This window comes from Furipterus horrens, unplaced genomic scaffold (genome assembly GCF_987537825.1).
Source record: "Furipterus horrens unplaced genomic scaffold, mFurHor1.1.pri manual_scaffold_7, whole genome shotgun sequence".
Classification (NCBI taxonomy): domain Eukaryota; kingdom Metazoa; phylum Chordata; class Mammalia; order Chiroptera; family Furipteridae; genus Furipterus; species Furipterus horrens.
This window is the reverse complement of record NW_028327177.1, coordinates 127042928-127068576: the sequence shown is the minus strand read 5'-3', so window position 1 is coordinate 127068576 and position 25649 is coordinate 127042928. Positions and strand designations below refer to the sequence as shown.

The 25649-nt window shown below is 35.3% G+C and overlaps 1 protein-coding gene across 2 annotated transcripts in view; it reads right to left on the bottom strand.

Moving 5' to 3' along the window:
- Positions 1–25649, bottom strand: part of ZCWPW2 (zinc finger CW-type and PWWP domain containing 2) — a 99889-nt gene that overhangs the window by 36633 nt on the left and 37607 nt on the right. For both annotated transcript variants that reach the window (XM_090284417.1, XM_090284418.1), the window contains exon 4: positions 1205–1319. In XM_090284417.1, the coding sequence (XP_090140543.1) occupies positions 1205–1319 (115 nt within the window). The remainder of the gene's footprint in view (positions 1–1204; positions 1320–25649) is intronic.

Here is a 25649-nt window from a genome sequence, read left to right as displayed (position 1 = left end):
AGACTTACAGGTCCAGGAAGCACAGAGAATTCCAGATAAACTGGACCCAGGGAGAACCACACCAAGACACATCATAATCAAAATGTCAAAAATTAAAGATAAAGGGAGAATCTTAGAAGCAGCAAGAGAGAAGAAAAGAATTATGTACAAAGGGGTCCCAATTAGACTATCAGCTGATTTCTCAAAGGAGACTCTACAGGCAAGAAGGGACAGGCAAGGAATATTCAAAGTAATGAAAAGCAAAAACTTACAACCACGATTACTCTATCCGGCAAAGCTGTCATTCAGTATAGAAGGGTAGAGAAAGTGCTTCCAGGACAAAGTAAAACTGAAGGAGTTCATTAGATCCAAACCACTATTATATAAGATGTTAAAGGGATTTGTTTAGAAGAAAGAGGATCAAAACTATGAACATTAAAATGAAAACTGTATCACAACAACCACCAACAGAAGCTAGGGAATTGAAACAAAGGTAAACTAAGTAGGCAACGAGAGGGGAAAAGGAATTATACGTATGGGGAACACTTTGGGGGGAAGTCAGCGGGGAAGGGGAAGGGGGGAAAGGGAGAGAGATGATGCAGGAATTAAGAAGCATAGTAGAAGGGAATGGAGTAGACAGGAAGATGTTGAGAATAACTATATGCACAACCAATGGCCATGGACTAAGGGGGAGAACAACTAGAGGGAGGGGGCAGGGTGGAGGGGAGCAGAGGGAAAAGAAATTGGGACAACTGTAACAGCATAATCAATAAAATATATTTCAAAAAAAAACATAAAATAAAAGAAAGAAAGAAAGGAAGGAAGGAAGAAAAGAAAGAAGAAAGAAAGAAAGAAGGAAAGAAGGAAGGAAGGAAGGAAGGAAGGAAGGAAGGAAGGAAGGAAGGAAGGAAGGAAAGAAAGAAAGAAAGAAAGGAAGAAAGAAAGAAAGAAAGAAAGAAAGAAAGAAAGAAAGAAAGAAAGAAAGAAAGAAAGCCGTGGCTTCTAATTTTGAAATATATGCTTTGAAATACTTAAAAGGACCTATGTAGATAATCTAAGAGCAAAGAAGAGGACAGAATTGCTACGTTCTATTAACCCACACAAAAATAATTCTTCAGTGGACAAAGGTAAAAAGAAAGATTTTTAAATGTGCATACATGCTTTGGAAAGCACGCATCTGAGTATATCCTTATTCTGAAGAGGCAAAAAGTTAAAAATCATGTACCTTGTTTTGATAGGCAGCACATTTCCAGTCTTTGCTCAGAAGAACATCCATAAAGATGGTATGCTTCTTGTAGTGCGCTTTTATACCACTTCTTTTGATTTTTACATTCTCCTAGCTAAAGAAACACAGAAAAATAAGATTCATTATAAATAAATACTTTGTTTTAATATCCATTTGACTTAGTTGTTGAGCTGCAAGTAAACTTCATTTAAGCATTGTACAATATATTACTTAGACTTTGTTATCTGATTATCATATTATTTTAAATATGGAAAAGTTGTAGAGATTTTGCATGTTAGAAGGCAAAGAAGTCGATTCTTGATTCACTAAGATAATATTTTATGATTCACATCACACTTAGAAAGTTATAAAAATTAAGACTACCAATGTAATTAAGTAGTTAATATTAATACACTTTATTAGAATAATGTTTATTTCCTTTTAAGTAACATAGCAATGATACTGACATGGTAAAAATTGTAAAACCAAGTTTCTTATTGTAAAAAAATTAATTCAATTCACATTTAGTTTGGCGTTATGACAGAGAGTCAACAAATTCATAAAAGTTCCTTAAACTTTCTGTACCTCAGTTTCTTCATCTATAAAAGGTATTATGAGTATTAAATGAAATAATAGATTACAGTTTGCTGGAGTAGGAAGCACTCAGTAAATGTTATTCTACTTGAATGCAGCACTTTTTTCTAAATGTTTATTTAGTTTTTTTAAAAATGTATTTCAAAAATAAAAAGTAAAAAGAAAAAATCTCTAGGTTAAAATAACTATAAAAATTACCTGAGTGCTTCTCAAATTTCACATTATTCTTGGAGTCCCTGAATTAATATTAACCATCTTCCTGGAGTTACCAAATTAATACTATTTGGTTCTCATTATACTTGATATTTTCATTTAATTATTTACTACATTCTGACCTGTATTATAAGTTCATTTGTATTTATGATTGTCTCCACCCATAAAATGAAAAATCCTTAAAGACAGAGGCAATAAATAATATTTCCTTTTTGTACTTTCCACAGTATTCATTTGCCTAATCTCTCTGCATATTATATAAGCATTCAGAAATTGGTTGTTAAATTGCATATGGTCCTGGACATTGATTTACTTGGTATAAAAGCAGCAAAGCAAGTTAATCAAACAAAAATCTACTTTCATACACAAAATCTTTAAATTTCACTTATTAGGTTATTTCATATGAAAAAACATGAAAAGTAGAGGTATACAATTCAATACACATTTGAAAACTTACACTAAATTAAGGGTATGTTAGCCAGTATTTGCAGTTTTAAGACATTTCCCCAACTCAAATGCCATAATAATGCTAAGTAAGAACTTATAAACAGTGAAAAATCACCAAAAAGCTGATATAGCACTAAACAACTGAAGTTAAGGAAATTTCTCAAGAAAAATCAATGCACTATATAGCTTAAGTAAACTTTGGTGAGTTTTGGGGCAACCTGTGTCTAAGAATTTACCAGTAAGTATGTGCCACCTAGTGGTACAAACATAAAAAACAGAAAGTCAAGGCTCATAAAGAATTCTGAATTCCATAGTCTTGATCTTCTTCTTCTTAAATAAGTTCCTTTAACATTTCATATAATAAGGGCCTGGTGATAATGAACTCTCTTATCTTTACCTTGTCTGGGAAGCACTTTTTCTATGAGTTCAGTTTTTAATTGAAGAAGCAATAGCTGCCTATTCTAAAACATAGAAGGCACCCACCATTTCCAGTTTCTCTAAGTCTTCCACCAATACTGTATGCCTCTATAAGCATTTATATCATCCATATATCTATTTTTAAAGAATGCTATATTTATATATACTATGAGGTTTGTTTTTTTTTTTTTGTCTTGAAGGTTGCTTCATTCATTTATTGACTCAACATATTCTAGACACTCAGAGTCTGCTGAAGAGACAAGCTTACATTCTAGCCAATGAACCAGACACTCTACAATAAGCATAATAAACTAGTTAAAGGCTACAGAACGTTATAAGAGGCTGTAAATACTGTGTAATAAATAAAATGTAAGGCAAGAAAGTGGTCAGAGTAAATCTCATTGAAAAGGTGACATTTGAGCAAAGACCTGAATGAGATCATGAAGTTATTCATGTGGATATCCAAAGACAGAGCATTCCAGGTAAAGAAACATGCTCTCCATAGGAAAATACACATGCATTCAAGTATCAAAGAGGTCAAAGTGGCTGAGGTTGAATGAGGAAGAGGGAGAGTAATAGGGAATGATGTCAGAAAAGTAACAGGGGCCAGATGTTGGAGGTCTTTTCAGGCCATTGCAGGGACTTTGGCTTTTACTCTGAATGAAATGGGAGTCATTGCAGAGATCTGAGCAGAATACCATTTGATTTGAGTTAATGTTTTAAAACAATTATTCTGGTTGCTTTCATGAGATTAGGCTATGCAGAGTTAAGTCTAAATGTAGGATAATTGGCTATCTCAATAATCCAGGCAAGAAATTATGGTGGTATAGACCAGGGTAGTAACATCCATTGTCATAAAAAGTGGTAGGATTCTACAATAGATATAATTTGAAGGAAGAGCAAAAACAATTTCTTGACCAAGTGAAAATTGGTTGTGAGAGAAAGAGAAGATGACTCTAAAGGTTTTGGATTGAGCAAGTAGTAGAATGGAATTTGCTGTCTACTGATATGGGGAAGTTGGCAAGGAAGCGAGATTTGAGAGAAAGATTAAGAATTCAGGTATGTTAAACATGAGATGTCTATTATGACATCCAAGTGAAGACACTGAGTAGCAGTTTGGTAAGAGAATTTGGGAGCGAGAACTGAACTGCACATAAAACTTAGGAGTCGTTACCACACACAGTATTTAAAGGCAAAATGTTGGATAAGATAACCCAGAGAATGAGAAAATAGATAAATGTAAATCCACATGTGTAGTATGTATGTACCACATATTTATTTGACAAATGCCCTAGTGATGGACATTTATGTTGTTTCTAATATTATATAATTTGGAACAATGCTGCAAAAAAATTTTTGTACATCGTCCTTTTGCCTATATGAAGGATAAATTCCTAGATGTTAAACTACCATATTTAATGTATGTATATTTTAAATGTTGGAGGCTATGGTGAAATCATAGGTCGTCAGAATTTACAATGCCACAAACAATGCTGCCTCACACCCTGCAAATACTTCTATTACCAAACTCTTAGATTTCTGTCAATATTTTTAAGGAAAGCGTAGTATTTCCTTGTTATTATCATTTTCACTTCTTCAATTCAGTAATTATAGCAGTAATTATAGCAGCTTTTCCTATTTCTCCAGCTTTACTAAGATATAATTAACATATAACATTGTATAAATTTAAGGAGTGCTGCATAATGATTTGATATACATATATATTGAAAAAGGATTACCACAATAGGATTAGGTAACACCTCCACCAATTCATATAATAACTTGTATGTATGTGTGTCTGGTGAGAACATTTAAGACCTACTTTCAGCAACTCTCAAGTATATATTACAATATTGTTGACTACAGTCACCATGCTGTAGATTACCTCCCCAGAACTTATTTGTCAATGTTTCCTGTTTTAAAAAAATAATTAATATTTTTCTGTGTTAATATTTATATTGGCCTTTTTCTTACTGATTTATGAGATTTCTATATTTTAAATAAGTAGTCCTTTACTATCTGTGTTACAAATATTATCTCTTGTTTATACTTTATTTTAGTATATTTGTACTTTCTTTTGTATTCATTTAAAACTTTCACCCCTCTAGAACTAATTTGGATGTGAAATGGAAGGTATAGATAGCTTCCACGTCGTTTTTTTCCAAAAGTATCTAGCCCTTTGTATCCACACAATTTATTAAACAATACAACTCTCTTCTTTATTTAAATACAACCTTTACCACTAAATATATTTCCAAGTATTTCTAAGTTTATTTTTGAGCTCTATAATGTTCTATTACTCTGTAAAATCACTATTAATACCTGCTTTAACCACTGGAGCTTTATTGAAATTTTATACTTTATAGACCTAAGTATCTCTTCTATATATAATTTTCCTACATATTTTAGAATTAGTTTTTTAACTCTTTTTTAAAATTGAGATTGCATTAAAATTAACTTAGGATGCATTGACATCTTTCCATATTAAATTTTCCCAACCAAGAAGTTTCATATCTTTCCATTTACCTAGATTTTATGTTCTGTCTCTTAGTAGCATTCTAAAGTTGTATTCATATATATCTTGTACATGCTTCTTAAGCTTACTCTAGTGTATTATATATGAATGTGAACTTTTATCCCCTCATATTTTCACACTGGTTACATCTATATAGTAATTTTATAACTGCCATGTAACTGGATTTTCTTATTTTTTATAGTAGTTTTTTCTATTGTTTATAGTTTTATTAATAATAGTTTTTCCATTTGAATTCCATGGGTTTTTCAGGTAAACAATCATGTACTAATAATGATGATTTTGCTTTTTTCCTTTCCTATATATGTATCTTTCTTTCTTTCTAATTATGTTAGCCAATTATACCAGGACAATTAATAATAGTTGTAATTCTACAAACTAAAAAACTCATATTTCCTACCTTAACAATAAGTTTATTCTCTAATTAAAAATAAAACTTTCAGCTGAATGAGTTCATGTATTTTTTAAGACATGTTTAAGTGATCAACATTTATTTAAATTGAATCCTGCTGAAGCTACCAAAGAAATGTTTGTTTGTAATCATGTCCATAAACTAAGCTCTTTCAGACATTATCATAATCTTTCAACTGGAATCTGCCAAGAAAAGGTTTTGGAACTCACAAAGAAAGAAATAAAGACTCAGCATTTCACCAAACATAATAGATTCATTCTATATACTAATTACTAAAGTTTGTGAAAGATGAATGAAATCAACCTTCAATGAATTAAAATAATAACGTTGTGATTAAGTTAAATTTTAAAATACTATAGTATTTAATGAGATAAATACTCAGTTTGAGGGTTTATATTTTGGACAAAAGTTAGCAAAGGAAACAATGCTGTTTTGAATAAGCCAATACTAAGGGGGAAATTATCATTTATTTTAAAACAAAAATTACCTTTTAAAGTCATAGAAAGATTTATAGTTACCTTTTTAACCAAAGTGAAATAGATAATTAAATTACAAAGAAATGTTCAAAGCCAAATACCATTCAAAATAGGATTCAAATTCAAGCAAACAGTAACTGCCATTCAAACTCACTTTTTCAACTTGAATCTAGGTGATTCTTAACTCTTGGCTGAAATCTACAGAAAGAGGACTTTCCTGGGAACTTTCAAATAAACTGTCCTACAGGTACTTACTTAGTCACCCAAAATTAAAAAGGTAAAATGTCTACTCCCACATAAGAGACAAAATTCCAAACTTCATTTCAAGTTAAAACTTGTGTGTTCCATGAGCTAGGAGCATATTCAGGCTGCAGGCTCCTTGTCCTGTATGTGTCTCTCCTTCTCTCCCAACCAACATCTTCTAGGTCCTATGGGGTTGGAAGTGTTAGGTGTGGAGAATGGAAAAGAAGTTGCAGAAGATGTTTTAGTTGATTGCTATTGCTTCTTGGACTCGAAGTGTGTGTGTGTGTGTGTCTCTTTTGCGTTGTGTGTGTGTGTCTCTTTTGCGTTTTGTGTGTGTGTGTGTGTGTGTGTGTGTGTCTTTTGTGTTGTGTTTTTTATTGAGGAGTGCCTTATGGGTTTTTGGAGAATGTTTTCTCCCAACCAGAAAGAGCATCCTTCACAGAGACATGGTCTTCCTTCTAGCTGGTTGCTTTCAACCCCTAACCCAGTACCACTTTTCTGCATCTTTCTGCTTAGGTTGCAGGGGAGAGGAAGCAGTCTTGGGTGGGGACCCTTCTAAAATAACCCCCAGCTCTTTCTTTCATGTTGCCTGCATCGCTGCTCCTGAAAACTGTGGTACTCCTGGCCATTCCCAGTGCTTCCAGCTCTCCTCACTTGGTGCTGGATCTGTTAACTGGAAACTCCCACTGTGCAGATTTCTCGGGTGGAAGTTGGACAATATTATACTGTGTTGTTCAAGTTCCAGAGTACACACATCAAGCTCTCAAAAAAAACACTAATACAGGAAAATGACTTCCTTCCTTTTCCCAAGATGGGGAAGGAGAACATGTAAGGAAAATACCAGAGTACACCATCATTTTCTACAAAGACATTTCTGAATGTTCGACCTAAAAGCTTTTAAAAATTGAGTCAAGCCTGTTTGGGCACCTCTTTTATAAGTCTTGCATACTCTTATACCTCAGTTTGCAATGTAAAAATAATTATTTTGTCCTCAGCTTTTGTAGGTTTAAAGACCTATGCCTTTCACTAAAACCTGAATAATTTTATTTATTTTTTTTATTTTTAAATTTTATTTTTTGATTTTTCAATTACAGTTGTCCCATTTTTCCCCATTGCTCTCCCCCACCCAGCCCACCCCTTTTCCCACAATCATATCCCTCCCCGTTGTCCATGTCCATGAGTCATTCATACACGTTCCTTGACTAAACCCTTTCCTCACTTTTCCCTCTTCTCTCCCTCTCCCTCCCCCCTATTGACTGTTATTCTGCTCCTTGTCCTATTTAGTTCATTTGTTTATCTTGTTTTTTAGTTTCCTGTATTAGGTAATATCATATGGTATTTTTCTTTCCTTGCCAGGCTTATTTCACTAAGCATAATTCTCTCTAGTTCCATCCATGTTGTTGCTAATGGCAGGAGTTCCTTCTTTCTCTCTGCTACATAGTATTCCATTGTGTAAATGTACCACAGTTTTTTGATCCACTCATCCACAGATGGGCACTTAGGTTGTTTCCAGCACTTAGCTATTGTAAACAGGGCTGCAATGAACATAGGGGTGCATAATTTCTTTTGAATTAGGGTTTTAGGATTTTTCAGGTATAATCCTAGCAGTGGAATTGCTGGTTCAAAAGGCAGTTCCATTTTTAATCTTTTGAGGAAATTCCATACTGTTTTCCACAGTGGCTGCACCAGTCTGCATTCCCGCCAACAGTGCAGTAGGGTTCCCGTTTCTCCACATCCTCACCAGCACTTGTTGTTTGTTGATTTGTTGATGATTGTCATTCTGACAGGTGTAAGGTGGTATCTCATTGTGGTTTTTACTTGCATCTCTCTGATGGCCAATGATGTTGAGCATTTTTTCATATGCCTATGGACCTTCTGTATGTCCTCTTTGGAGAAGTGTTTGCTCAGGTCCTTTGCCCATTTTTTAATTGGGTTGTCTGTCTTCTTGATGTTGAGACATATAAGTTCTTTATATATTTTGGAGATCAGTCCCCTGTCTGTGATGTCATTGGCAAATATGTTTTCCCATATGGTTGGTTTCTTTCCATCTTGCTGATGTTTTCTTTTGCTGAGCAGAAACTCTTTAGTTTGATGTAGTTCCATTTGTTTATTTTTTCCTTTATTTCTCTTGTCTTAGGAGATGTATCTGTGAAGATATTGTTATGTGGGATATCTGAAATTTTCCTGCCTATGTTTTCCTCTAGGACTTTTATGGTGTCACGGCTTACATTTAAGTCTTTGATCCATCTTGAGTTTATTCTCATGTGTGGTGTAAGTTGGCGGTCTAGTTTCACTTTTTTGCACGTCCCAGTCCAGTTCTCCCAGCACCATTTGTTGAAGAGGCTCTTCTCACTCCATTTTATGTTGCTTCCCCCTTTACCAAATATTAGTTGACCATATAGTCCTGGGTTTATTTCTGGACTCTCTATTCTGTTCCATTGATCTATATGTCTGTTCTTTTGCCAATACCAGACTGTTTTGATTCTACTATCATTTTTACATTTCCCAGGGTTTGAGGAAGAAGTTGAATGTCACTTCTCAGTAACTTTCAACTCACTGAATAAGGTGTGTGCTATCACCATACACTAATATGGAGTGGCAAATTCAAGGAAAAGAATACGTACATGTGTTTTTGTCCACCCAGTAAGGCCAGTGGAGATGAGTTGCAATCTGGCACAGATTCATGTTTTCTGTTGCTTTGTATTTTAAGATTGCTTTTGTATATGAGAATTAATCAAGGTATTTAATATAATAGCCTGTGGTTGTAGCAGGATAAATTTTGCTCTTCAAATTTGAATGTGTAAGCAACACCACAATACCTTATTTTTGTTAAATTGAGTGAGAAAGCCTTAACCCAACAAGGTTAATTGATCTTAGTCATTTTGGGGCCACCCTTAACTTTCCCTAGGTTCACATAAATTGGGAAAAAATATGGTGAATGAAGAATGACGACCTGTAATATATATAACATAAAACAGTCATACATGAATAACATCTTTGTTCAAGTCCCTTGAAGTCAGGCAATCTAACGGCTTCTTTGCCACATCTGGACAAAGGAATCATTTCAGAGGCCGGGGACCTTGACTGGTGTACGTTCAATCTCCCTGAGTGCATGGCACTGCTATCCTTCTCTGAGGTCCTGCCACCACCCAGGGCAGTGACAGACTTTTATCCTCTTCCAAGGGTGACAGAACTTCTTCTCTGCCTCGCTGCTGCTGCCTGTCTCTTTCAGAGGCATGGCCTCTACGTTCCCAGTCCACCCTGCCCATCCTCAAGGAACTCAGGTCAAGAAGACAGACAAGCTCTGCTTTTGATCTCCACAACAGAAAACTCCCCTGAGACCTGGAAACACTAGGGGCCTACTTTTTGGAATAAATGAGAGAGGGAGAAATACAGTCCGAACGAGTTATTATTAACCAGCCACTGGTATTTGATTGGTAGGGAAGAATTTCCTAGCGAAGGGACTTGGAAGATTAGAATAGCGGGCAGGTCAGAGTCCTTCCACCTCTTGGCGCCCTTCTTCGCACTTCCTTAATTTGCCCCACAGTGATCAGCAACACTAACATACCGCGTCCTTATTTATTTGTTTACTACATGCCTTATCCCACTAATTTAAGTGTCATGAGGGCATTTAAACTGTGTCTGTGTTGTTCACTCCCGAGCCTAGAAGGGGCACAAATAGGAGCTCAGTAAATATTTACTATTATAAATAGGCTTTTGTTTCTTTCAGTGTGGCATGGATAAAACCCAGTCAGGAAATTGGTGATGAAAATGAAAGGCTGCTACATTTTAATCCTGAATTATGTAATTATCCCCAGGAAGCTAAAAGAAAAATTTATAAACATGATGACTATCTGGCATTATGATATGATAATATTACTCCTAACATAATACAGAACATTTTTTTGTATAGAATTCAAATCTGTAAAGTGTTTCATGGGTCATTGATTATCCTATTATATTAGCAGTATTTTTAAAAAGTTTATCTAATTTCATGTAATTTAAATGGAATTTAAAAACAGGACCTTATTCTAAAACTATAGCAATTCAGTCAAATGCTTCTTCAAATGCCCTATTTTAGGGACAGCAGAGCCTCACTACAGCCCTGTAGGTACAATGACAGCAACTACAAATCAAAACTATCAATTCAAATTTCAATTATATCAATATTAAAGATAATTGCAAAGTAAGTACTTACAATTTAGAAAATTTATCTTTTAGACAATATTGAGCATATGTTAAAAATCTGGAAAACCAGAATCATAAGTACTTAGCCTGCTTTATTGGCTTCATAAATTTACTGAAATGACTTCAACTATTAACCATTACTTTAAGTTATTTCTTACATAATATGCTTCTTAAAATATGGGGATATAAGTCACAAATTTCATAATCTAAAGAAATGTAAAATAATTTTCCTTTGGAATGCATCCCCTCTAAATGAGGATCGACACTACTGCCTATTATAAAGTACTCTGCCTGGTGATTTATGTCAATTGCAGCTACTTACACATTCAAACTTAAAGTGTAGCTCACTGACTAACCATGTATCGCCATGATGCACGGTTCTATTTACTATCAAGCCAAAGCTATCTCTCTCCTCCTCTGCTGAGCAGATCGTTTTCACTTAAAGCAATTCAGTACAAAGTTAATCACAAGGATATCTTGTCTTCCTTAAATTGGATTTCTGCAACAGCAACTAGTAATCTAGACAGTAAGAGCATTCTGTTCCTTTGATACAAACTAGAAGATAGTCACATCACACCTGTGTGCAGCACACAATTGCTGGCGTCCTGGTATCTGCCTCCCTCATATCTGTCATCTGTAACGTAGTTTCACATAATCTTTAATAATCAACTCTGGATTATTTAGACAACTTACTCAAATTATTGAACACTTGAAGCAAACTTGCTTTCAAAAATGTATTTCTTACTCTAAGTTTCCTTAGACATAAATAGGAATTTTGCTTACTCTAAGTTGGCAAGACTTTAAGATCAAAATAACTTCTGTGCCCCATCCCATACCACCAGAAAGTGTGAACCAGTTCACTTGCCAAAAAAAAAAAAAGTTTTATCTTCGTTTAGTCTGATCCTTTACATTAGTCTGAACAATAATGCTCAGTATGCAATGAGTCCTTGGGGAGAAATTAGGCACAAAAGAAAAAATAAAGTAAATTGAGAATGAAAGCTTTACAGTATGATTCCATTACTTGGCTTGAAACACTGGGATTTTGTATTTAAATCCCATACAAAAATTACCAATACAGGAACTGAGTGAGTACTTCCTACAACACTGGGGGTGAGAGAAGTAGGAAGTCAAACCATTTAAGATAAAATAACTTCAATGGACAATTTAGAAAAATCACAGGCTACGGGATAAGCTTTTAATTAACCTAAACTTTAACATATACTTACTAAATATCTGAATATCTAAAGTCTTTTTCTATCAAGATGGAATAGACAACTGCTATCTGCTGTGATGGTTGTTTTCTAAAAGAAGCAAGTCTGATATTTCAAACTTGTCCATTATCTGGACTGACACCCCTTGGAAAACCATTTTTATATAACCAATATCTCAGTCATTTAGTGTGACAGACCTGAAATCAAACTCTGAGAGAAGAAAAAGGTAAGAGGGCTCCAGCTGTCACAGCAGGGAGAAAATCAGCCACCACCAAAGAGACAAACAATTTACGGGGACAGGGGTCTCTTTAACATCACAGTTTTGTTGAAGACCTGCCTGGCTTCTTTAGCAGTACAAGCTCATAAACACATTCATACATTCCACAAAATAAGCTCAATAAAAACAATACAGATTTTTATAAACATCTTTAGTCAATCCCAGTAAACATAGAACAGAAGTATTTATGGGGAAATAATCTACTATATAGTGGTTTTTGTGACTCACTGAGGAACTAAATAGATTCTCAGAACACTCCCAGTATGTAGGTTCAGGAAGATATGTTTACAGTTTTATTGAAAAATAATTTACATACATATTTGTATAAGTTTAAGGCATACAGAACGATAGTGCAATATAAATATATTGTGAAATGATTACCATAATAGGTTCAGCGAACATCTATCATCTCATACAGATAGAATAAAAATAAAAGAAGATAAATCAATAAAAATCTTTACAAAATAAAAAAAAAAAAAGAAAAGAAAAAATACATTTTCCTTGTGATCAGAACTCTTAAGATAAACTGTTTATCAGTCTGAACTACAATCATCACGTTGCACACTACCTCCCTAGTCCTTACTTATCTGGTGACTGGAAGCCTGTACCTTCCGACCACCTTCCTCTAATATCCCCTCCCCTTACCCTTTGCTTCCAGTAACCAAAAATCTACTCTCTTTTCCTATAACTGTGAGTTTGGAGGGGTTTTAAACAATTTTATTTTTAGATTCCACATATAAGTGAGATCACACAATCCTTGTTGACTTCACTTACCATAATACCCTCCAGGTCATTCATGTTGTCACAGATGGTAGGATTTCCTCATACTCTATGGGCCAATAATAAAGAATATAGGTTTCTAAAATGCTCTGTGGGAGAATGTGATAATGAGCAAGCTTGGGAAGGAATAGTAAAATAAAATAAACAAACAAAAAGCAAACCTTGGTTAAGATCACAAGGAAATGAAATAAATATTAGGTTTTACTGACAGTCATAAAGAGGCCCTAAATCTACGGCATGGAATCAATGTACTAAATGTGAAAAAGAGCGCTTTCACATCTTTGCCCAACTTTGAAAAGCCCTGGCTAAAGGTTAAGTTAATTAATCAAGTTAGCTACATTAACAGGAGACTAATAAGAAGGTCTTTGTGATTTTCCAGCTTAACAGATGACAGCCTATTATGAATTTGGTGTGCTTATGAAGGTAAGAAGCATATGGCCCAATGTAAATTTCAAGGAGGTGAACATATAGAAACCTGAAGTTTGTAATCGCAAGACCTGGGCTTGAGCCCCAATTCTGCTGTTGTGTGATGTCAGGCAAGTCATTTAACCTGAGCCTCAACTTTCTTAACAATGAATGAGGATCACAAGAGATAGTCTATGTAAAAAAGTATTTTATAAAATGTAAAGCAGTTTTCAAATGTTAGCTATCAATATCACAAAGTATCAGAAACATAAACATTTATCATTTGGTTTCTGCCGCCTAAGGAAATGAGATAAGAACTCTATTCACAGTAGAGGGGAGTTGACTGAGTACATATTTTATTTCCATAGGAGTTCTAGTATTAAAGACCTCCACTGTTAATTTTTAATTTACTCATTTATGCAATGCTTACAGAGTACTGTGTGACAGATACAATCTTAAGCACTTCACGAACAACTCATTCTTAACAAGCTTATGAGGTAGGTACTATTACCCTCATTTTACAGATGAGGAAACTGAGGCACCGAATTTAGAACTTGCCCAAGTTCATATAGCTAATAAGTGATAGAGTTAGAATTCATACACAGGCACTCTAGCTCCAGAATTCAGGGGCTCAATCACTATACAGGCATATCAGAGATATTGCAAGTTAGGTTCCAAATCAGCACAATAAAGTGAATATTGCAACAAAACAAGTCACATGATTTATTTATTTATTTATTTATTTTGGTTTCCCAGTGCCTATAAAAGTTGTTTGCACTATACTGTAGTCTAGTAAGTGTATAATGGCATTGTGCCTAAAAAATGTACATAACTTAAAAATAACCTCATTGCTTAAAAATGCTAACCATCATCTGAGTCTTGTGTGAGTCATAATCCCTTTGCTGGTGGAGGGTCTTGCCTTAGTATTGATGGCTGCTAACTGATCAGGCTGGTGGCTGCTGAAAACTGGGGTAGCTGTGACAATTTCTTAAAGTCAGACAGCAATGAAGTTTGTCACATCAACTAGCTCCTCCTTTCACGAATGTTTTCTCTGTACCATGTGATGTTATTTGATAATATTTTACGCCCAGAACTTTCAAAATATGAGTCGGCCGTCTCCAACCCTGCTGCTGCTTTATCAACTAGGTTTAGGTAATAGTCTAAATCCCTTGTTGTCATTTCAACAATCTTTACAGCATTTTCCCCAGGAGTAGGGTCCGTCTCAAGAAACCACTTTCTCTACTCGTAAGCAGCAGCTCCTCATTCGTTAAAGTTTTACCATGACATTGCAGAAATTTTGTCACATCTTCAGGCTTCACTTGCTTTTGGTATTTCCACATTTGCAGTTACTTCCTCCACTGAATTATTGAACCTCTCAGAGTCATCTAAGAGAGTTGGAATCAACTTCTTCTAAGCCCGTTAATACAGATAGTTTGACCTCTTCCCATGAATCATGAATCTTCTTAATGCCATCTAGAATGGGAAATCCTTTCCAGAGGCTTTTAATTTACTTTGCCCAGATTCAGCAAAGGAACTAATACCTATGGCAGCTATAGATTGATGAAATGTATTTCTTAAATAAGACTGGGAAGTTGAAATTACTTCGTGATTCATGGGCTGCAGAATGGATGTTGTGTTAGCAGGCATGAAGATAACATGAATCTCCTTGTACACCTCCATCAGCCCTATTTTGAGTAACAGGTCTCAACAAGGGGCTTAAAATATTCAGTAAACTATGTTGTAAACAGGTGTGCTGTCACCCAGGCTTTATTGTCCTATTTATAGAGGAGGCAGAGTAGATTTAGCATAATTCTTAAGGGCCTTAGGGTTTTCAGAATGGTGCAGAAGCACTGGCTTCGGCTTAAAAATCACCAGCTGAATTTACCCCTAACATGAGAGTCAGCCTGTCCTTTGAAGCTTTGAAGCTTGGCATTGACTTTTCCTCTCTAGTTTTAAGTGTTAGATGGCACCTTATTCCGATAGGAGACTGTTTTGTCTACATTGAAACTTTGTTGTTTAGTGTAGCTACCGTCATTGATTATCTTAGTTAGATCTTTTAGATAACTTGCTACAGCTTCTACATCTGCACTTACTGCTTCACCTTGAACTTTTATGTTACGGAGACTGCTTCTTTCCTTAAACATCATAAACCAACCTCTGCTAGCTTCAAACTTTTCCTCTGCAGCTTCCTCACCTCTCTCAGCCTTGACAGAATTGAAGAGTTACAGTCTTGCCCTGGGTTAGGCTTTGGCTTAAGGGAATGTTGTGGCTGGTTTGATGTCTATCCAGACCACTAAGACTTTCTCCACATCAGCAATAAGGCTGTTTTGCTTTCTGTTTTCCCTTTATTTAAATAAAGATTTTATTGTTTTTTATTTACCTTTGGAGAGAGGGGAAAGGAAGGAGGAAAAGAGGGAAGGAAACACAGATGTGTGAGAGAAATGGCAATGATTTCCACACACCCCCAACCAGGGACCTGGCCTGCAACCCAGGCATGTGCCCTGACTGGGAATTGAACCGGAGACCTTTCCGTTTGCAGGCTGGCAGTCAATGCACTGAGCCACACTACCCAGGGCTGTTGTGCTTTCTTATCATACATGTGTTCATTGAAGTAGCATGGAGCGTGGTTCATGGCAGCCCAAAACAATTACAATAGTAACATCATGGATCACTGATCACAGATCACCATAACAAATGTCATAATAATATTAAAGCTTGAGATATTGCAATAACTACTAAAATGTGACACAGGGACACAAAGTAAATAAATGCTGTTGGAAAAATGGTGCTGGCAGATTTTAATTTGTAAAAAACACAGAATCTGCAAAGCGTAACAAAGCAAAGCCCAATAAAATGAGGTATGCCTGTAAAATGCTATTTTACTAGAAAGCAATTCTGTTGCACAAATCTCTATTAATCAGTAGTGTATGGTTAAAATGGTAAAATTTAATGTTATATATATTTTCTTACAATTTTCTTACAATTTTTAAAAAGAATCAAGAACTAAAATACACAATAAATGCATTGTGTACAGCTTTAAGTATTTTACATATTCCGGTTTTAAGTTGTAGGATTTTTGTTTCGCAGAGCTAAATATATCATCAAATCTATAGAAAGAAAGCAGTTGTAAACATTGCTATGTACAATTATCATAAACTATTAGCAATATGTCGATGACATAAAACACGGGAAGCAAATGAGCACTGAGTCGACAGATCATTTTTAAGGTTTGTGCCGCTGTCTCCCCTGCTACTAGCCAGGTTGCCTGCTACAGTTGGGGACGTTAAATAGAACTGGAAGAACAGGTTTATTTCACCATGAAAATAAGCATATGCTCATTTGTCCTGAGGCTTAAAAAAGTTGTAATTGACCTAAAGGGTTTTAAACAACAAAGACCTGAACCTAAAAGAAAGTTAACTTACTTGACTGCTATTTTCCAACTCCACATTTGCTCGTTTATTGATGAAATATGTGTTCATGAGAAAACAGTGGTTGCGTTTATTACAGACAGATGCTCAGATTGTTTAATAATAGAATCATAAGAGCAGATGGAAGATTTAGGAGAAAAGGGTGGTTAAATATGTGACACAGAATCAGTATATATTCTGGGAGATAAACCAAAATGGTAAGAAAATGGTAATCCTGCAATTTATTTTCAAAGTTATTTTAATAAAAATTGTTTAGGGTTTACAGATAATCGGTTTTGCCTGAGTCATGGACTGATCTTGGCTCTTGACTGGAAGATATTAAAAACAAAACAAAGCAAAAATGGTGGGGGAATTAAAGAAAATAAAATGAAAAAGAAGTTTATATATCAATCGTAGGCTCATATGATTATGTGTTTTGGACTTCACCATTCCCTAATGGAAAAATGTACCAAAAAGTTACACAACTCTTCAGTTATTTAAGAATCCCAATATAAAAGACTCATTATGAGGCAGCCTCACTCATAAAGGGGTATGGCTCTGAAGGCAATTTAATGAGCCTTGTATTTTGGCTCAAAAACAATGATCTGACTCTGGTTTCTTCAACAGAAAATAAGCACTTTCAGAAAATTAAGAAAACTATATGTTGGAATTTCTTAGAAAAGATTACCACCACTCCACTGAAGAGTTAATATGAGAAACCCAGGCGATACTTGATGCATTTTTCATGCATTTGATGATGTGAAATGTAGCCACACATTCCATCCTTTATTAGCGAAGCAAAGTTGGTCATATTATTTGTATTGGACTTTTAACTTCAGTACAAATTCACAGCTATCTAACTTCGTAAGAGATAAAGTAAGGAGATGACAAGGTGAATTCAAGAATTTATTTGGAGCAGCAATGTCAGCATGTATAAATGTGAATGAATCAAAAAACGGAATAGAGACAGGGAAAGAAACTGGTTTCATTCAGTTACAAAGAACAGAAAGATAGTATCGCCTATTCTCCTTCCAAATACCATTGAACAAATACAAAATATTCTTGAGGTATTGCTGATAATGAGGACTATTCATTCACCAAAGAGTTGGATTAAGAAGGCTCTAACGTATCTCCTGCTTTTGAAAGTTCTTAGCACTTCTATTTACCTTAAACTAGAAAAGCACTGCAGCAATGGACTCCTTCAGTCATATACTAAAGAATCAAAAGATAAGACAGATGATCAATTAAGTCTATTTCTCTCAATTTCTGGGAGCATCATGTTGATTGATTTTTTAAAAAAACATTAAAATCATGTCACACATATGATCTTAGTAAAAAAAAAAAAAAAAAAAAATTCTTCGCCTTATTGTTCTTGGTATCTTTTAATGCTCCCTCCTGTAGATACTGGTTTCTAGGCAAAATAAACAGATTATTTAATTGTATATTTCACCTGCATTTCCAATGAGTAATATCAACTAATATTTTTAAGAGTTTACTATACGACAAGCACTGTCAAGCTAAATGGTTTACATGTATTATCTCAGTTAACCCCTACAACTTTATGAAGCAGATACTATTATAACCTCCAGTTTAAAATGAGTGTGGGATTAGCAAAGGGTAAGTAACTTGCCCGAGGTCAAACATCTAGTAAATAGCATAGCTAACCTTCTAATCCAAGGAATCTGGCTCTAGAGATTGCTTTTTTAACCACTTTGACAACTTCATTCTTATCCTAACATACATTACTACAGAAGTTTCCTTGGCGGATTATTCACAAATAGGCCACAGTTACAGAAACATGTTCTAATTCCCTTAACCTTTCTCCAGGTCAAAAACTAAAGGATGCTTAGAAAACAAGCAAACCAACAAAAAGTCTTAATCTAATAATAGCAAAATTACAATAAGTTTTATATCAAATATGAAATTCATATGATAAAAATTTACTGAGAATTTGATAGTTATACAGATGATTTGGCAGCAGGAATATGGTACAAGTATATATATTTGCAAACATGGTTTTCCACTAAACTGACTCAATAGATTTGTATCCAGTTTCACTTTATTACTCTAAGAGTAAGTAACATGCTGCCTGATGATCTAGTCCATAAACTAATGTGCTAATGCTTATCACATACTATATTCTTAGGATTTGGATCCTAATGAGTACTAGAAGCAAAATACTTGCTCAAATAGTTGCTACGCCAGCCCTGACTGGCATGCCTCAGTGGTTTGGGCATCATCCTGCAAAGCAAAAGGTCAACAGTCTGATTCCCAGTCAGGGCACATGCCTGGATTGCAGGCCAGGTCCCGGGTTGGGGGTGGGCAAGAGGCAATGGATTGATATTTCTCCCCACTCCTTTCTCTCTCTCTAAAAGTAAGTAAAACCTTTTTAAAAATAGATGTTACTCCAAATGCACTTGTTGAATTACTACAAATGTAATTTGAGAAAGTCAAATGTATTGCTTAAGCAGGTCTACCAGAGACTGTTATCATTCAACATGTCTATTAGAAATAAGAAGTGAAAAATATCCTCATTTCATAGGTGCAAATGTGGGAAACATTTAACAATAAATTAGACCATTGCTTAAGCATAAGCAAATTGGCACGGTATAGAAAGAGAAAGAACTTAGACTCTGGAGTCAGACATCTTGATTCTAATCATTGCCCCATCATTAGGTAGCTAACTGACCTTGGGTTAGACATGTAACCTGAATCTCAGTTTCTTCCATACATCTAATAGTTATGATGTCTTTCTTCACAGGGTTGCTGTGCAACTTCAAATATTGTATGAAAAGCATCTACCCAATCCTTGGCCTATGGCAGGGACTCAATACAATTGCTATTTGTGGGCCAGTTATTAAGGTCATCATAGTGCATGTTGACATCAGAGCCCTTTGTTGAAAGATAATTTACTAGACCAAATTGTATAAATCAGTTGGCAATTTCTACTTAAGTTTATCACTATAAAGAAAAGAAATTAACTTATTTGATAAATTACTAAGAGATAGGAAGTTATATTATTTCCATTTACAGACTGGAAAAATTAGAGTGTGAGTTCAGTTATTTTGGCCATATTCTGAAGAGCACTGAAATTTCAGTAATGGTCCTTCTAAAGATACAGGTTACATAGAACTGTGACATCCCAGTGTTATCATTACTGCACCTGTTAGAATAATCCCAGGGGCTTAACGCAAAGCTTACAGATTTGTCACATTGCATATCTCTTATCTGGTGGTGGCAGAGGAGCCTTTGCTAAGAGTAGTCACTCAGGGGTCCAGGCTGAGAGAGTAGAAAACCAATATTTTAAATATTATCAATCATGGTGCCACAGGAAAAGACAGAATTCTCGAGGACGCTGCACTGGATGCAGCTACGTGCTCAACGAGGTGACATTCATCACTTTCACTCACCACTCACTGGCCCTGCCCCAGCACGAGAGTATCAAATGTGCAATTCTACACTATAACAGGAAGGCAGAGACCTAGACAATTTTGGTTAGCAGTATTAATGACTACCCCAGAATTCTAGGAGTTACAGAGCTCAAGTTTAGCAATAGGGCATTTTTCCCTTTTCATCTCCCTAGAAAATATAGGCAACTCCATAAGACAACAGGTAAATGTTCAAATGACACTGGCAGTCAAAGAAATTGTTGCATATCTACTGGTACATCCTTTATACAGTAGTAAGACTACTAAAATACACAGCTAAAAAAATCCGTTCACATCATGGACCAACTAACCTAAACTTTACCATAGGAGCAACATAGCATTGGGGTAAACTACCTACCCTTTCTTGGCAATATAAATAACTGGAAAAGGGTAGGCCAAGCAATCATCAGTTGGAGTACATTATTTCTGACCAAGAAAAACAATAATGACTCTATATAAACTACTAGATAAAAAGATGATCAACTAAAACAAACTATAAATATTTAAGTTCAAAATTATATATCGGCTTTATCAGCAATACCTATGAATTATGTATAATATTGAAAGACAAAAATGGCCTTAAAGCTGTGTTCAATGAAACCAATTATTATTGGGCGGAAGGCATAATTTCCAGGCAAATTAAAGTAAAAGATAAACAAAAGAAGCAAAAGAAAAATAACAGGAAGCAGTAAGCCATGACCAAAGTTACAGAGATAAAACCAATAAAACTCTGATGTTTCAAGCTGAGAAAACTTAGTCAGCAGTTTTCCCTCCCTCTCTCTCTGGGCTGCACATTAGATGCATCTGAAGGACTTAAAAATGCAGAAGCCTGGCTTTAATCCAAGAGATTCTCATTTAATCAATCCAGTAGAGTGGAACCCAAACATTGCAGTGTTTTTGTTGTGGTTTTGTTGTTACTGTTTTATAAAGCTCTCTAATGCACATCCAGGTTTAAGAAATGCTAAAGTCATATAGCAGTCGATCAAGCTAAAAAATAAACTTGTAAATAATGAGTTCTGCAGACATGTACCTACTAAATGCAAAAGAAATATTTGTGCCAATGGGGAAATAATTTTATTCCATGCATTGACTGTTTAAAAAAATAGCTATCTAGTACATATTTATGTCTATTTTATCAGAGTAATTATCAGGGATATGTATTTCAAGTACATATTTTTTTTTTTAAATCAAGGCTTCTTTAAAAGGGAGGGGGAACTTTAGCTTTCTTTCAAGCTACTGATTTTATAGTAAATGAAAAAATAAAATGTATGAATAAACCAATATAAATTATAAATATGCAATCTAAATATTGCCTTCAACTTATTTCTAAAGTATATCACAGTGTATCTATGAGTTGTTTTATTTATTGGAGAAAGCTCTGTCATCTGTATGAATACACAGTGACAGAGTTCTTTTGTACTTTCAACAATAAAATTAGTAATTCAGTGGTTCCATAAACATATAAACAAGGGGGAACTGACATTCAATAAAAACTAGACAAACATGAAATAAAAGAGAAGTTAAATTTTTATTATCTGAAACTAAAGATATTTCATTTTCTTATTAATGCACATGTGTTTCTAGAGGAGCTTATTTCTCTCCCATCTTAACATACACTGAATACTACCTATAATTCATATTCAGTGAAAACTCTAAAATAGCATTTAATCACTTGTTAAGGTAAGCTTATACAAATTAAGAGAAAATGATGCTGAAATAATATATGAAGTAAGATTTAGACAGATTAAGCCAGTAAGAGTTAAATGTAATTTTAGAAAAAAATCAGACAACTTGGGCAATGTGCATCCCTTCTCCACCTCTTCTAGGAAAATCTTTAAGAAGGTCTACATTGTTTTTGTGTAAGTGATCTTTCTTACGGGGAAAGGAAGTGTGAGTTTAATATCTGGATCAATGTGGTACAGTATAGAGACAGCACTTGAGGATGTAGGAGCTCCAGTGCAAGAGGACCATAAAGATCAAATGCCTGGAAGTCTAGGTAACAGAACTATAGGTTGAAGTCAAAATATCTCCATCTCCAAGGGACAGGGATCCCAGCTATCCCCAGAAAATACACAGTTTGGAATTATTCATTTTCAACCGATTTCTCATATGCATCATTTTTTTTACCATGTATCTATCTTGGTTGTCTGTATTTCCTGAGTGGAACCCCTCACTTTCTGTTTCTTCAGTAGATTAAGACAAGGCTTCGATCATCTGCCAGCCTCCCCGCCCTGGCATATGGAGATCTTAGGTAGCCAGGAGTGGGGAATAAGAGCACAGAGGAACAGTATGGCATGTGCCAGCTGAACTGAGGTAAAAGGGAACTAAAATGTCAGACCTGAATGAAGAGACCCACAGGAGAGGGCACCCGTATTATACCAGTTCCAGGGGAACAAGAAAAAACACAGACAGGAAAAAAAGATTATGGGCCACGAGCAGAGGCTGTAGGTAGGTCCCCTGAATGACAGTAGAGGAGAGAGCCTGCCCCAGAGCCTAGAGGCACCCAGTGAGTTACCCACCCGGAGCCCTGGGCTCGTTGGGAAAGAGTGGGGGAGGAAAAGCAGGAACAAATAGTTTATTTTTTCCCTGCTCTCATCCTTTCATTAACAAGCGTCCCTGAATTCCTGGTCTTTGCAAGCATGTCTAAGTTTGATTTAATGCTTTCATGAGGTTAAAAACGTATAGCTACTGATTTTGGTGTTTGGCTTTGATTTGCTTCAGATTTTCTCCTTGTTCCAGGGATTATCGGTCTGCTCGTTGATACCAAAGTACTCAAACTGACGGTGACCAAAGTCAGATCGTATGAGAACTAGTAGTTCTGACCATTTATAAATATACTTATATTTCAATATAATTTAAGAATGCCCCACTCTTTACCACACTGGCAAATATCTAAGAGTCTAAGGTCTACTTCACGAGAAGCTGGGAGCTTTCCCCTTCCTTTAGAAAAGGAGAGGGAGGCCCAGAAGGGAGAACACTCCTTCCTGTCTTCCATGGTTGTCAGCAGAAGTACCTAGGCACACATCCAAAATGTCAGAGCAGAGAAGGTGCCTCTAATTAAAATGACTGGCTCACAATTACCATGAAATGAAAGTAAGTGATGTTATTCCACACTTAAATAAAACAATCTTTCCTTCCAGCTGCTTTCAAGCTGAAATGAACAAAGATGCTGTTTATGCCAAAGACAGAGTAAAAGCCCACTTTAAAGTACCTAAAATTTCCAGATTCACTTATACTGTGGATTAAATGGCATACCTCAAATGTAAGTGTATATTTGAATACATAAACTTCTCACTATAAAATAGAAATCATCCAAATTGAGTAAAAGGAATCCATAATTCTTTCTTTTAAACAGCATTCTCATAACACTATGTTTTTCATTCTTAAATATTTCATTGTTTATGCTATTACAGTTGTCCCAATTTTCCCCCCTTGGCCCCTCTCCACCCAGCCTGCTCCCCGCTCCCACAGTCAATCCCCACCCTGTGGTCCATGTCCATGGGTCATTCATACCTGTTCTTTAACTAATCCCTTCACCTTCTCTCAGCTAGACCCCACCTTCCCCCTCCCCTCTTAACAGCTGTCAGTCTGTTCCATATTTCTATGCCTCTGGTTCTATTTTGCTCACTAGTTTATTTTGTTTATTAGATTCTAAGTGAGATCATACAGTATTTGTCTTTCACTGACTGGCTTATTTCACTTAGCATAGTAGTCTCCAGTTTCATCAATGCTGTTGCTAAACATAAGAACTCCTTTTTTACAGCTGTGTAGCATTCCATTGTGTAAATGTAGCAGTTTTTTATGCACTCATCTACTGATGGGCACTTAGGCTCTTTCTAAATCTTAGCTCTGTAAATAGCACAGCTATGAACATAGCAGTGCATATATCTTTTTTTCTGTATTGGTGTTTCATGATCTTTAGGATATATTCCCAGAGTGGAATCGCTGGGTCAAAAGGCAGTTCCATTTTTAATTTTTTGAGGAAACTCCATACTGTTTCCAGTGGCTGCACCAGCCTGCATTCCCAACAACAGTACACTGGGGTTCCCTTTTCTCCACAGCCTTGCCAGCATTTGTTGTTTGTTGACTTATTAATGATAGCCATTCTGGCAGGTATAAGGTTTTAATTTGCATCTCTCTGATGGCTAGTGATTTTGGAGCATTTTGTTATATGTCTATGAGCCATGTGTATGTCCTCCTTGGAGAAGTGTCTATTCGGGTCCTTTGCTGATGTTTTTATTGGATTGTTTGTCTTCCTGGTGTTGTTGTATAAGTTCTTCACATATTTTGGAGATTTAGCCCTTGTCTGATGTATCATTGACAAATATGTTCTCCCATACAGTGGGTTCCCTTTTTATTTTGATGGTTTCCTTAGCTGTGCAGAAGCTTTTTATTTGATGTAGTCCCATCTGTTCATTTTTTTCCTTTGTTTTCCTTGCCCTAAGAATTATAGTGGCAAAAATATTGCTATGTGAGATATGTGAAATTTTACTGCCTGTTTTACTCTAGGATTTTTATGGTATTGTGACTTATATTTAAGTCTTTTATCCATTTTGCATTTATTCTGGTATATGGTGTGAGTTGGTGGTCTAGGTTCATTTTTTTTGCATGTACCTGGCCAGACCTACCAACACCATTTATTGAAGAGACTATCTTTACTCCATTGTATGCTCTTGCCTCCTTTGTCAAATAGCAATTGGCCATGATGATGTGGGTTTATTTCTGGGCTCTCTATTCTGTTCCATTGATCTATGTGTCTGTTCTTATGCCAGTACCAGACTGTTATGATTACAGTGGCCCTATAGTTTTATAGCAGGTATTGTGATCACTCCAACTTTGTTCTTCTTTCTCAAGATTGCTGAGGCTATTCGTAATCTTTTTTTGGTTCCATAGAAATTTCTGGAATATTTGTTCTATATCTGTGAAATATGCCATTAGTATTTTAACAGGAATTGTGTTGAATCTATAGATTGCTTTGGGTAGTATGGACATTTTAATAACGTGAGTTCTTCCAATCCATGAACGCAGTATGTCTGTGCTTCCACTTATTTGTATCTTCCTCAATTTCTTTCTTTAGTGTTATATAGTTTTTCAAATACAAGTTTTTTATCTCATTGGTTAAATTTATTCCTAGGTACTTAATTTTTTTTGTTGTTCCAATAGTAAATGGGATTGTTTTCTTAGTTTCTCTGATAGTTCAATATCAATGTCTAAAAATGCCATTAATTTCTTAATATTGATTTTGCATCTCACTACTTTTCTGAATTCATTTATTAGGTCAAGTAGTTTTTTGGTGGAGCCTACAGGGTTTTCTATATATAATATCACATCATCTGCAAATAATGACATTTTTATTTCCTCCTTTCCAATTTGGATGCATTTTATTTCTTCTTGTCTGATTGCTGTGTTTAAGA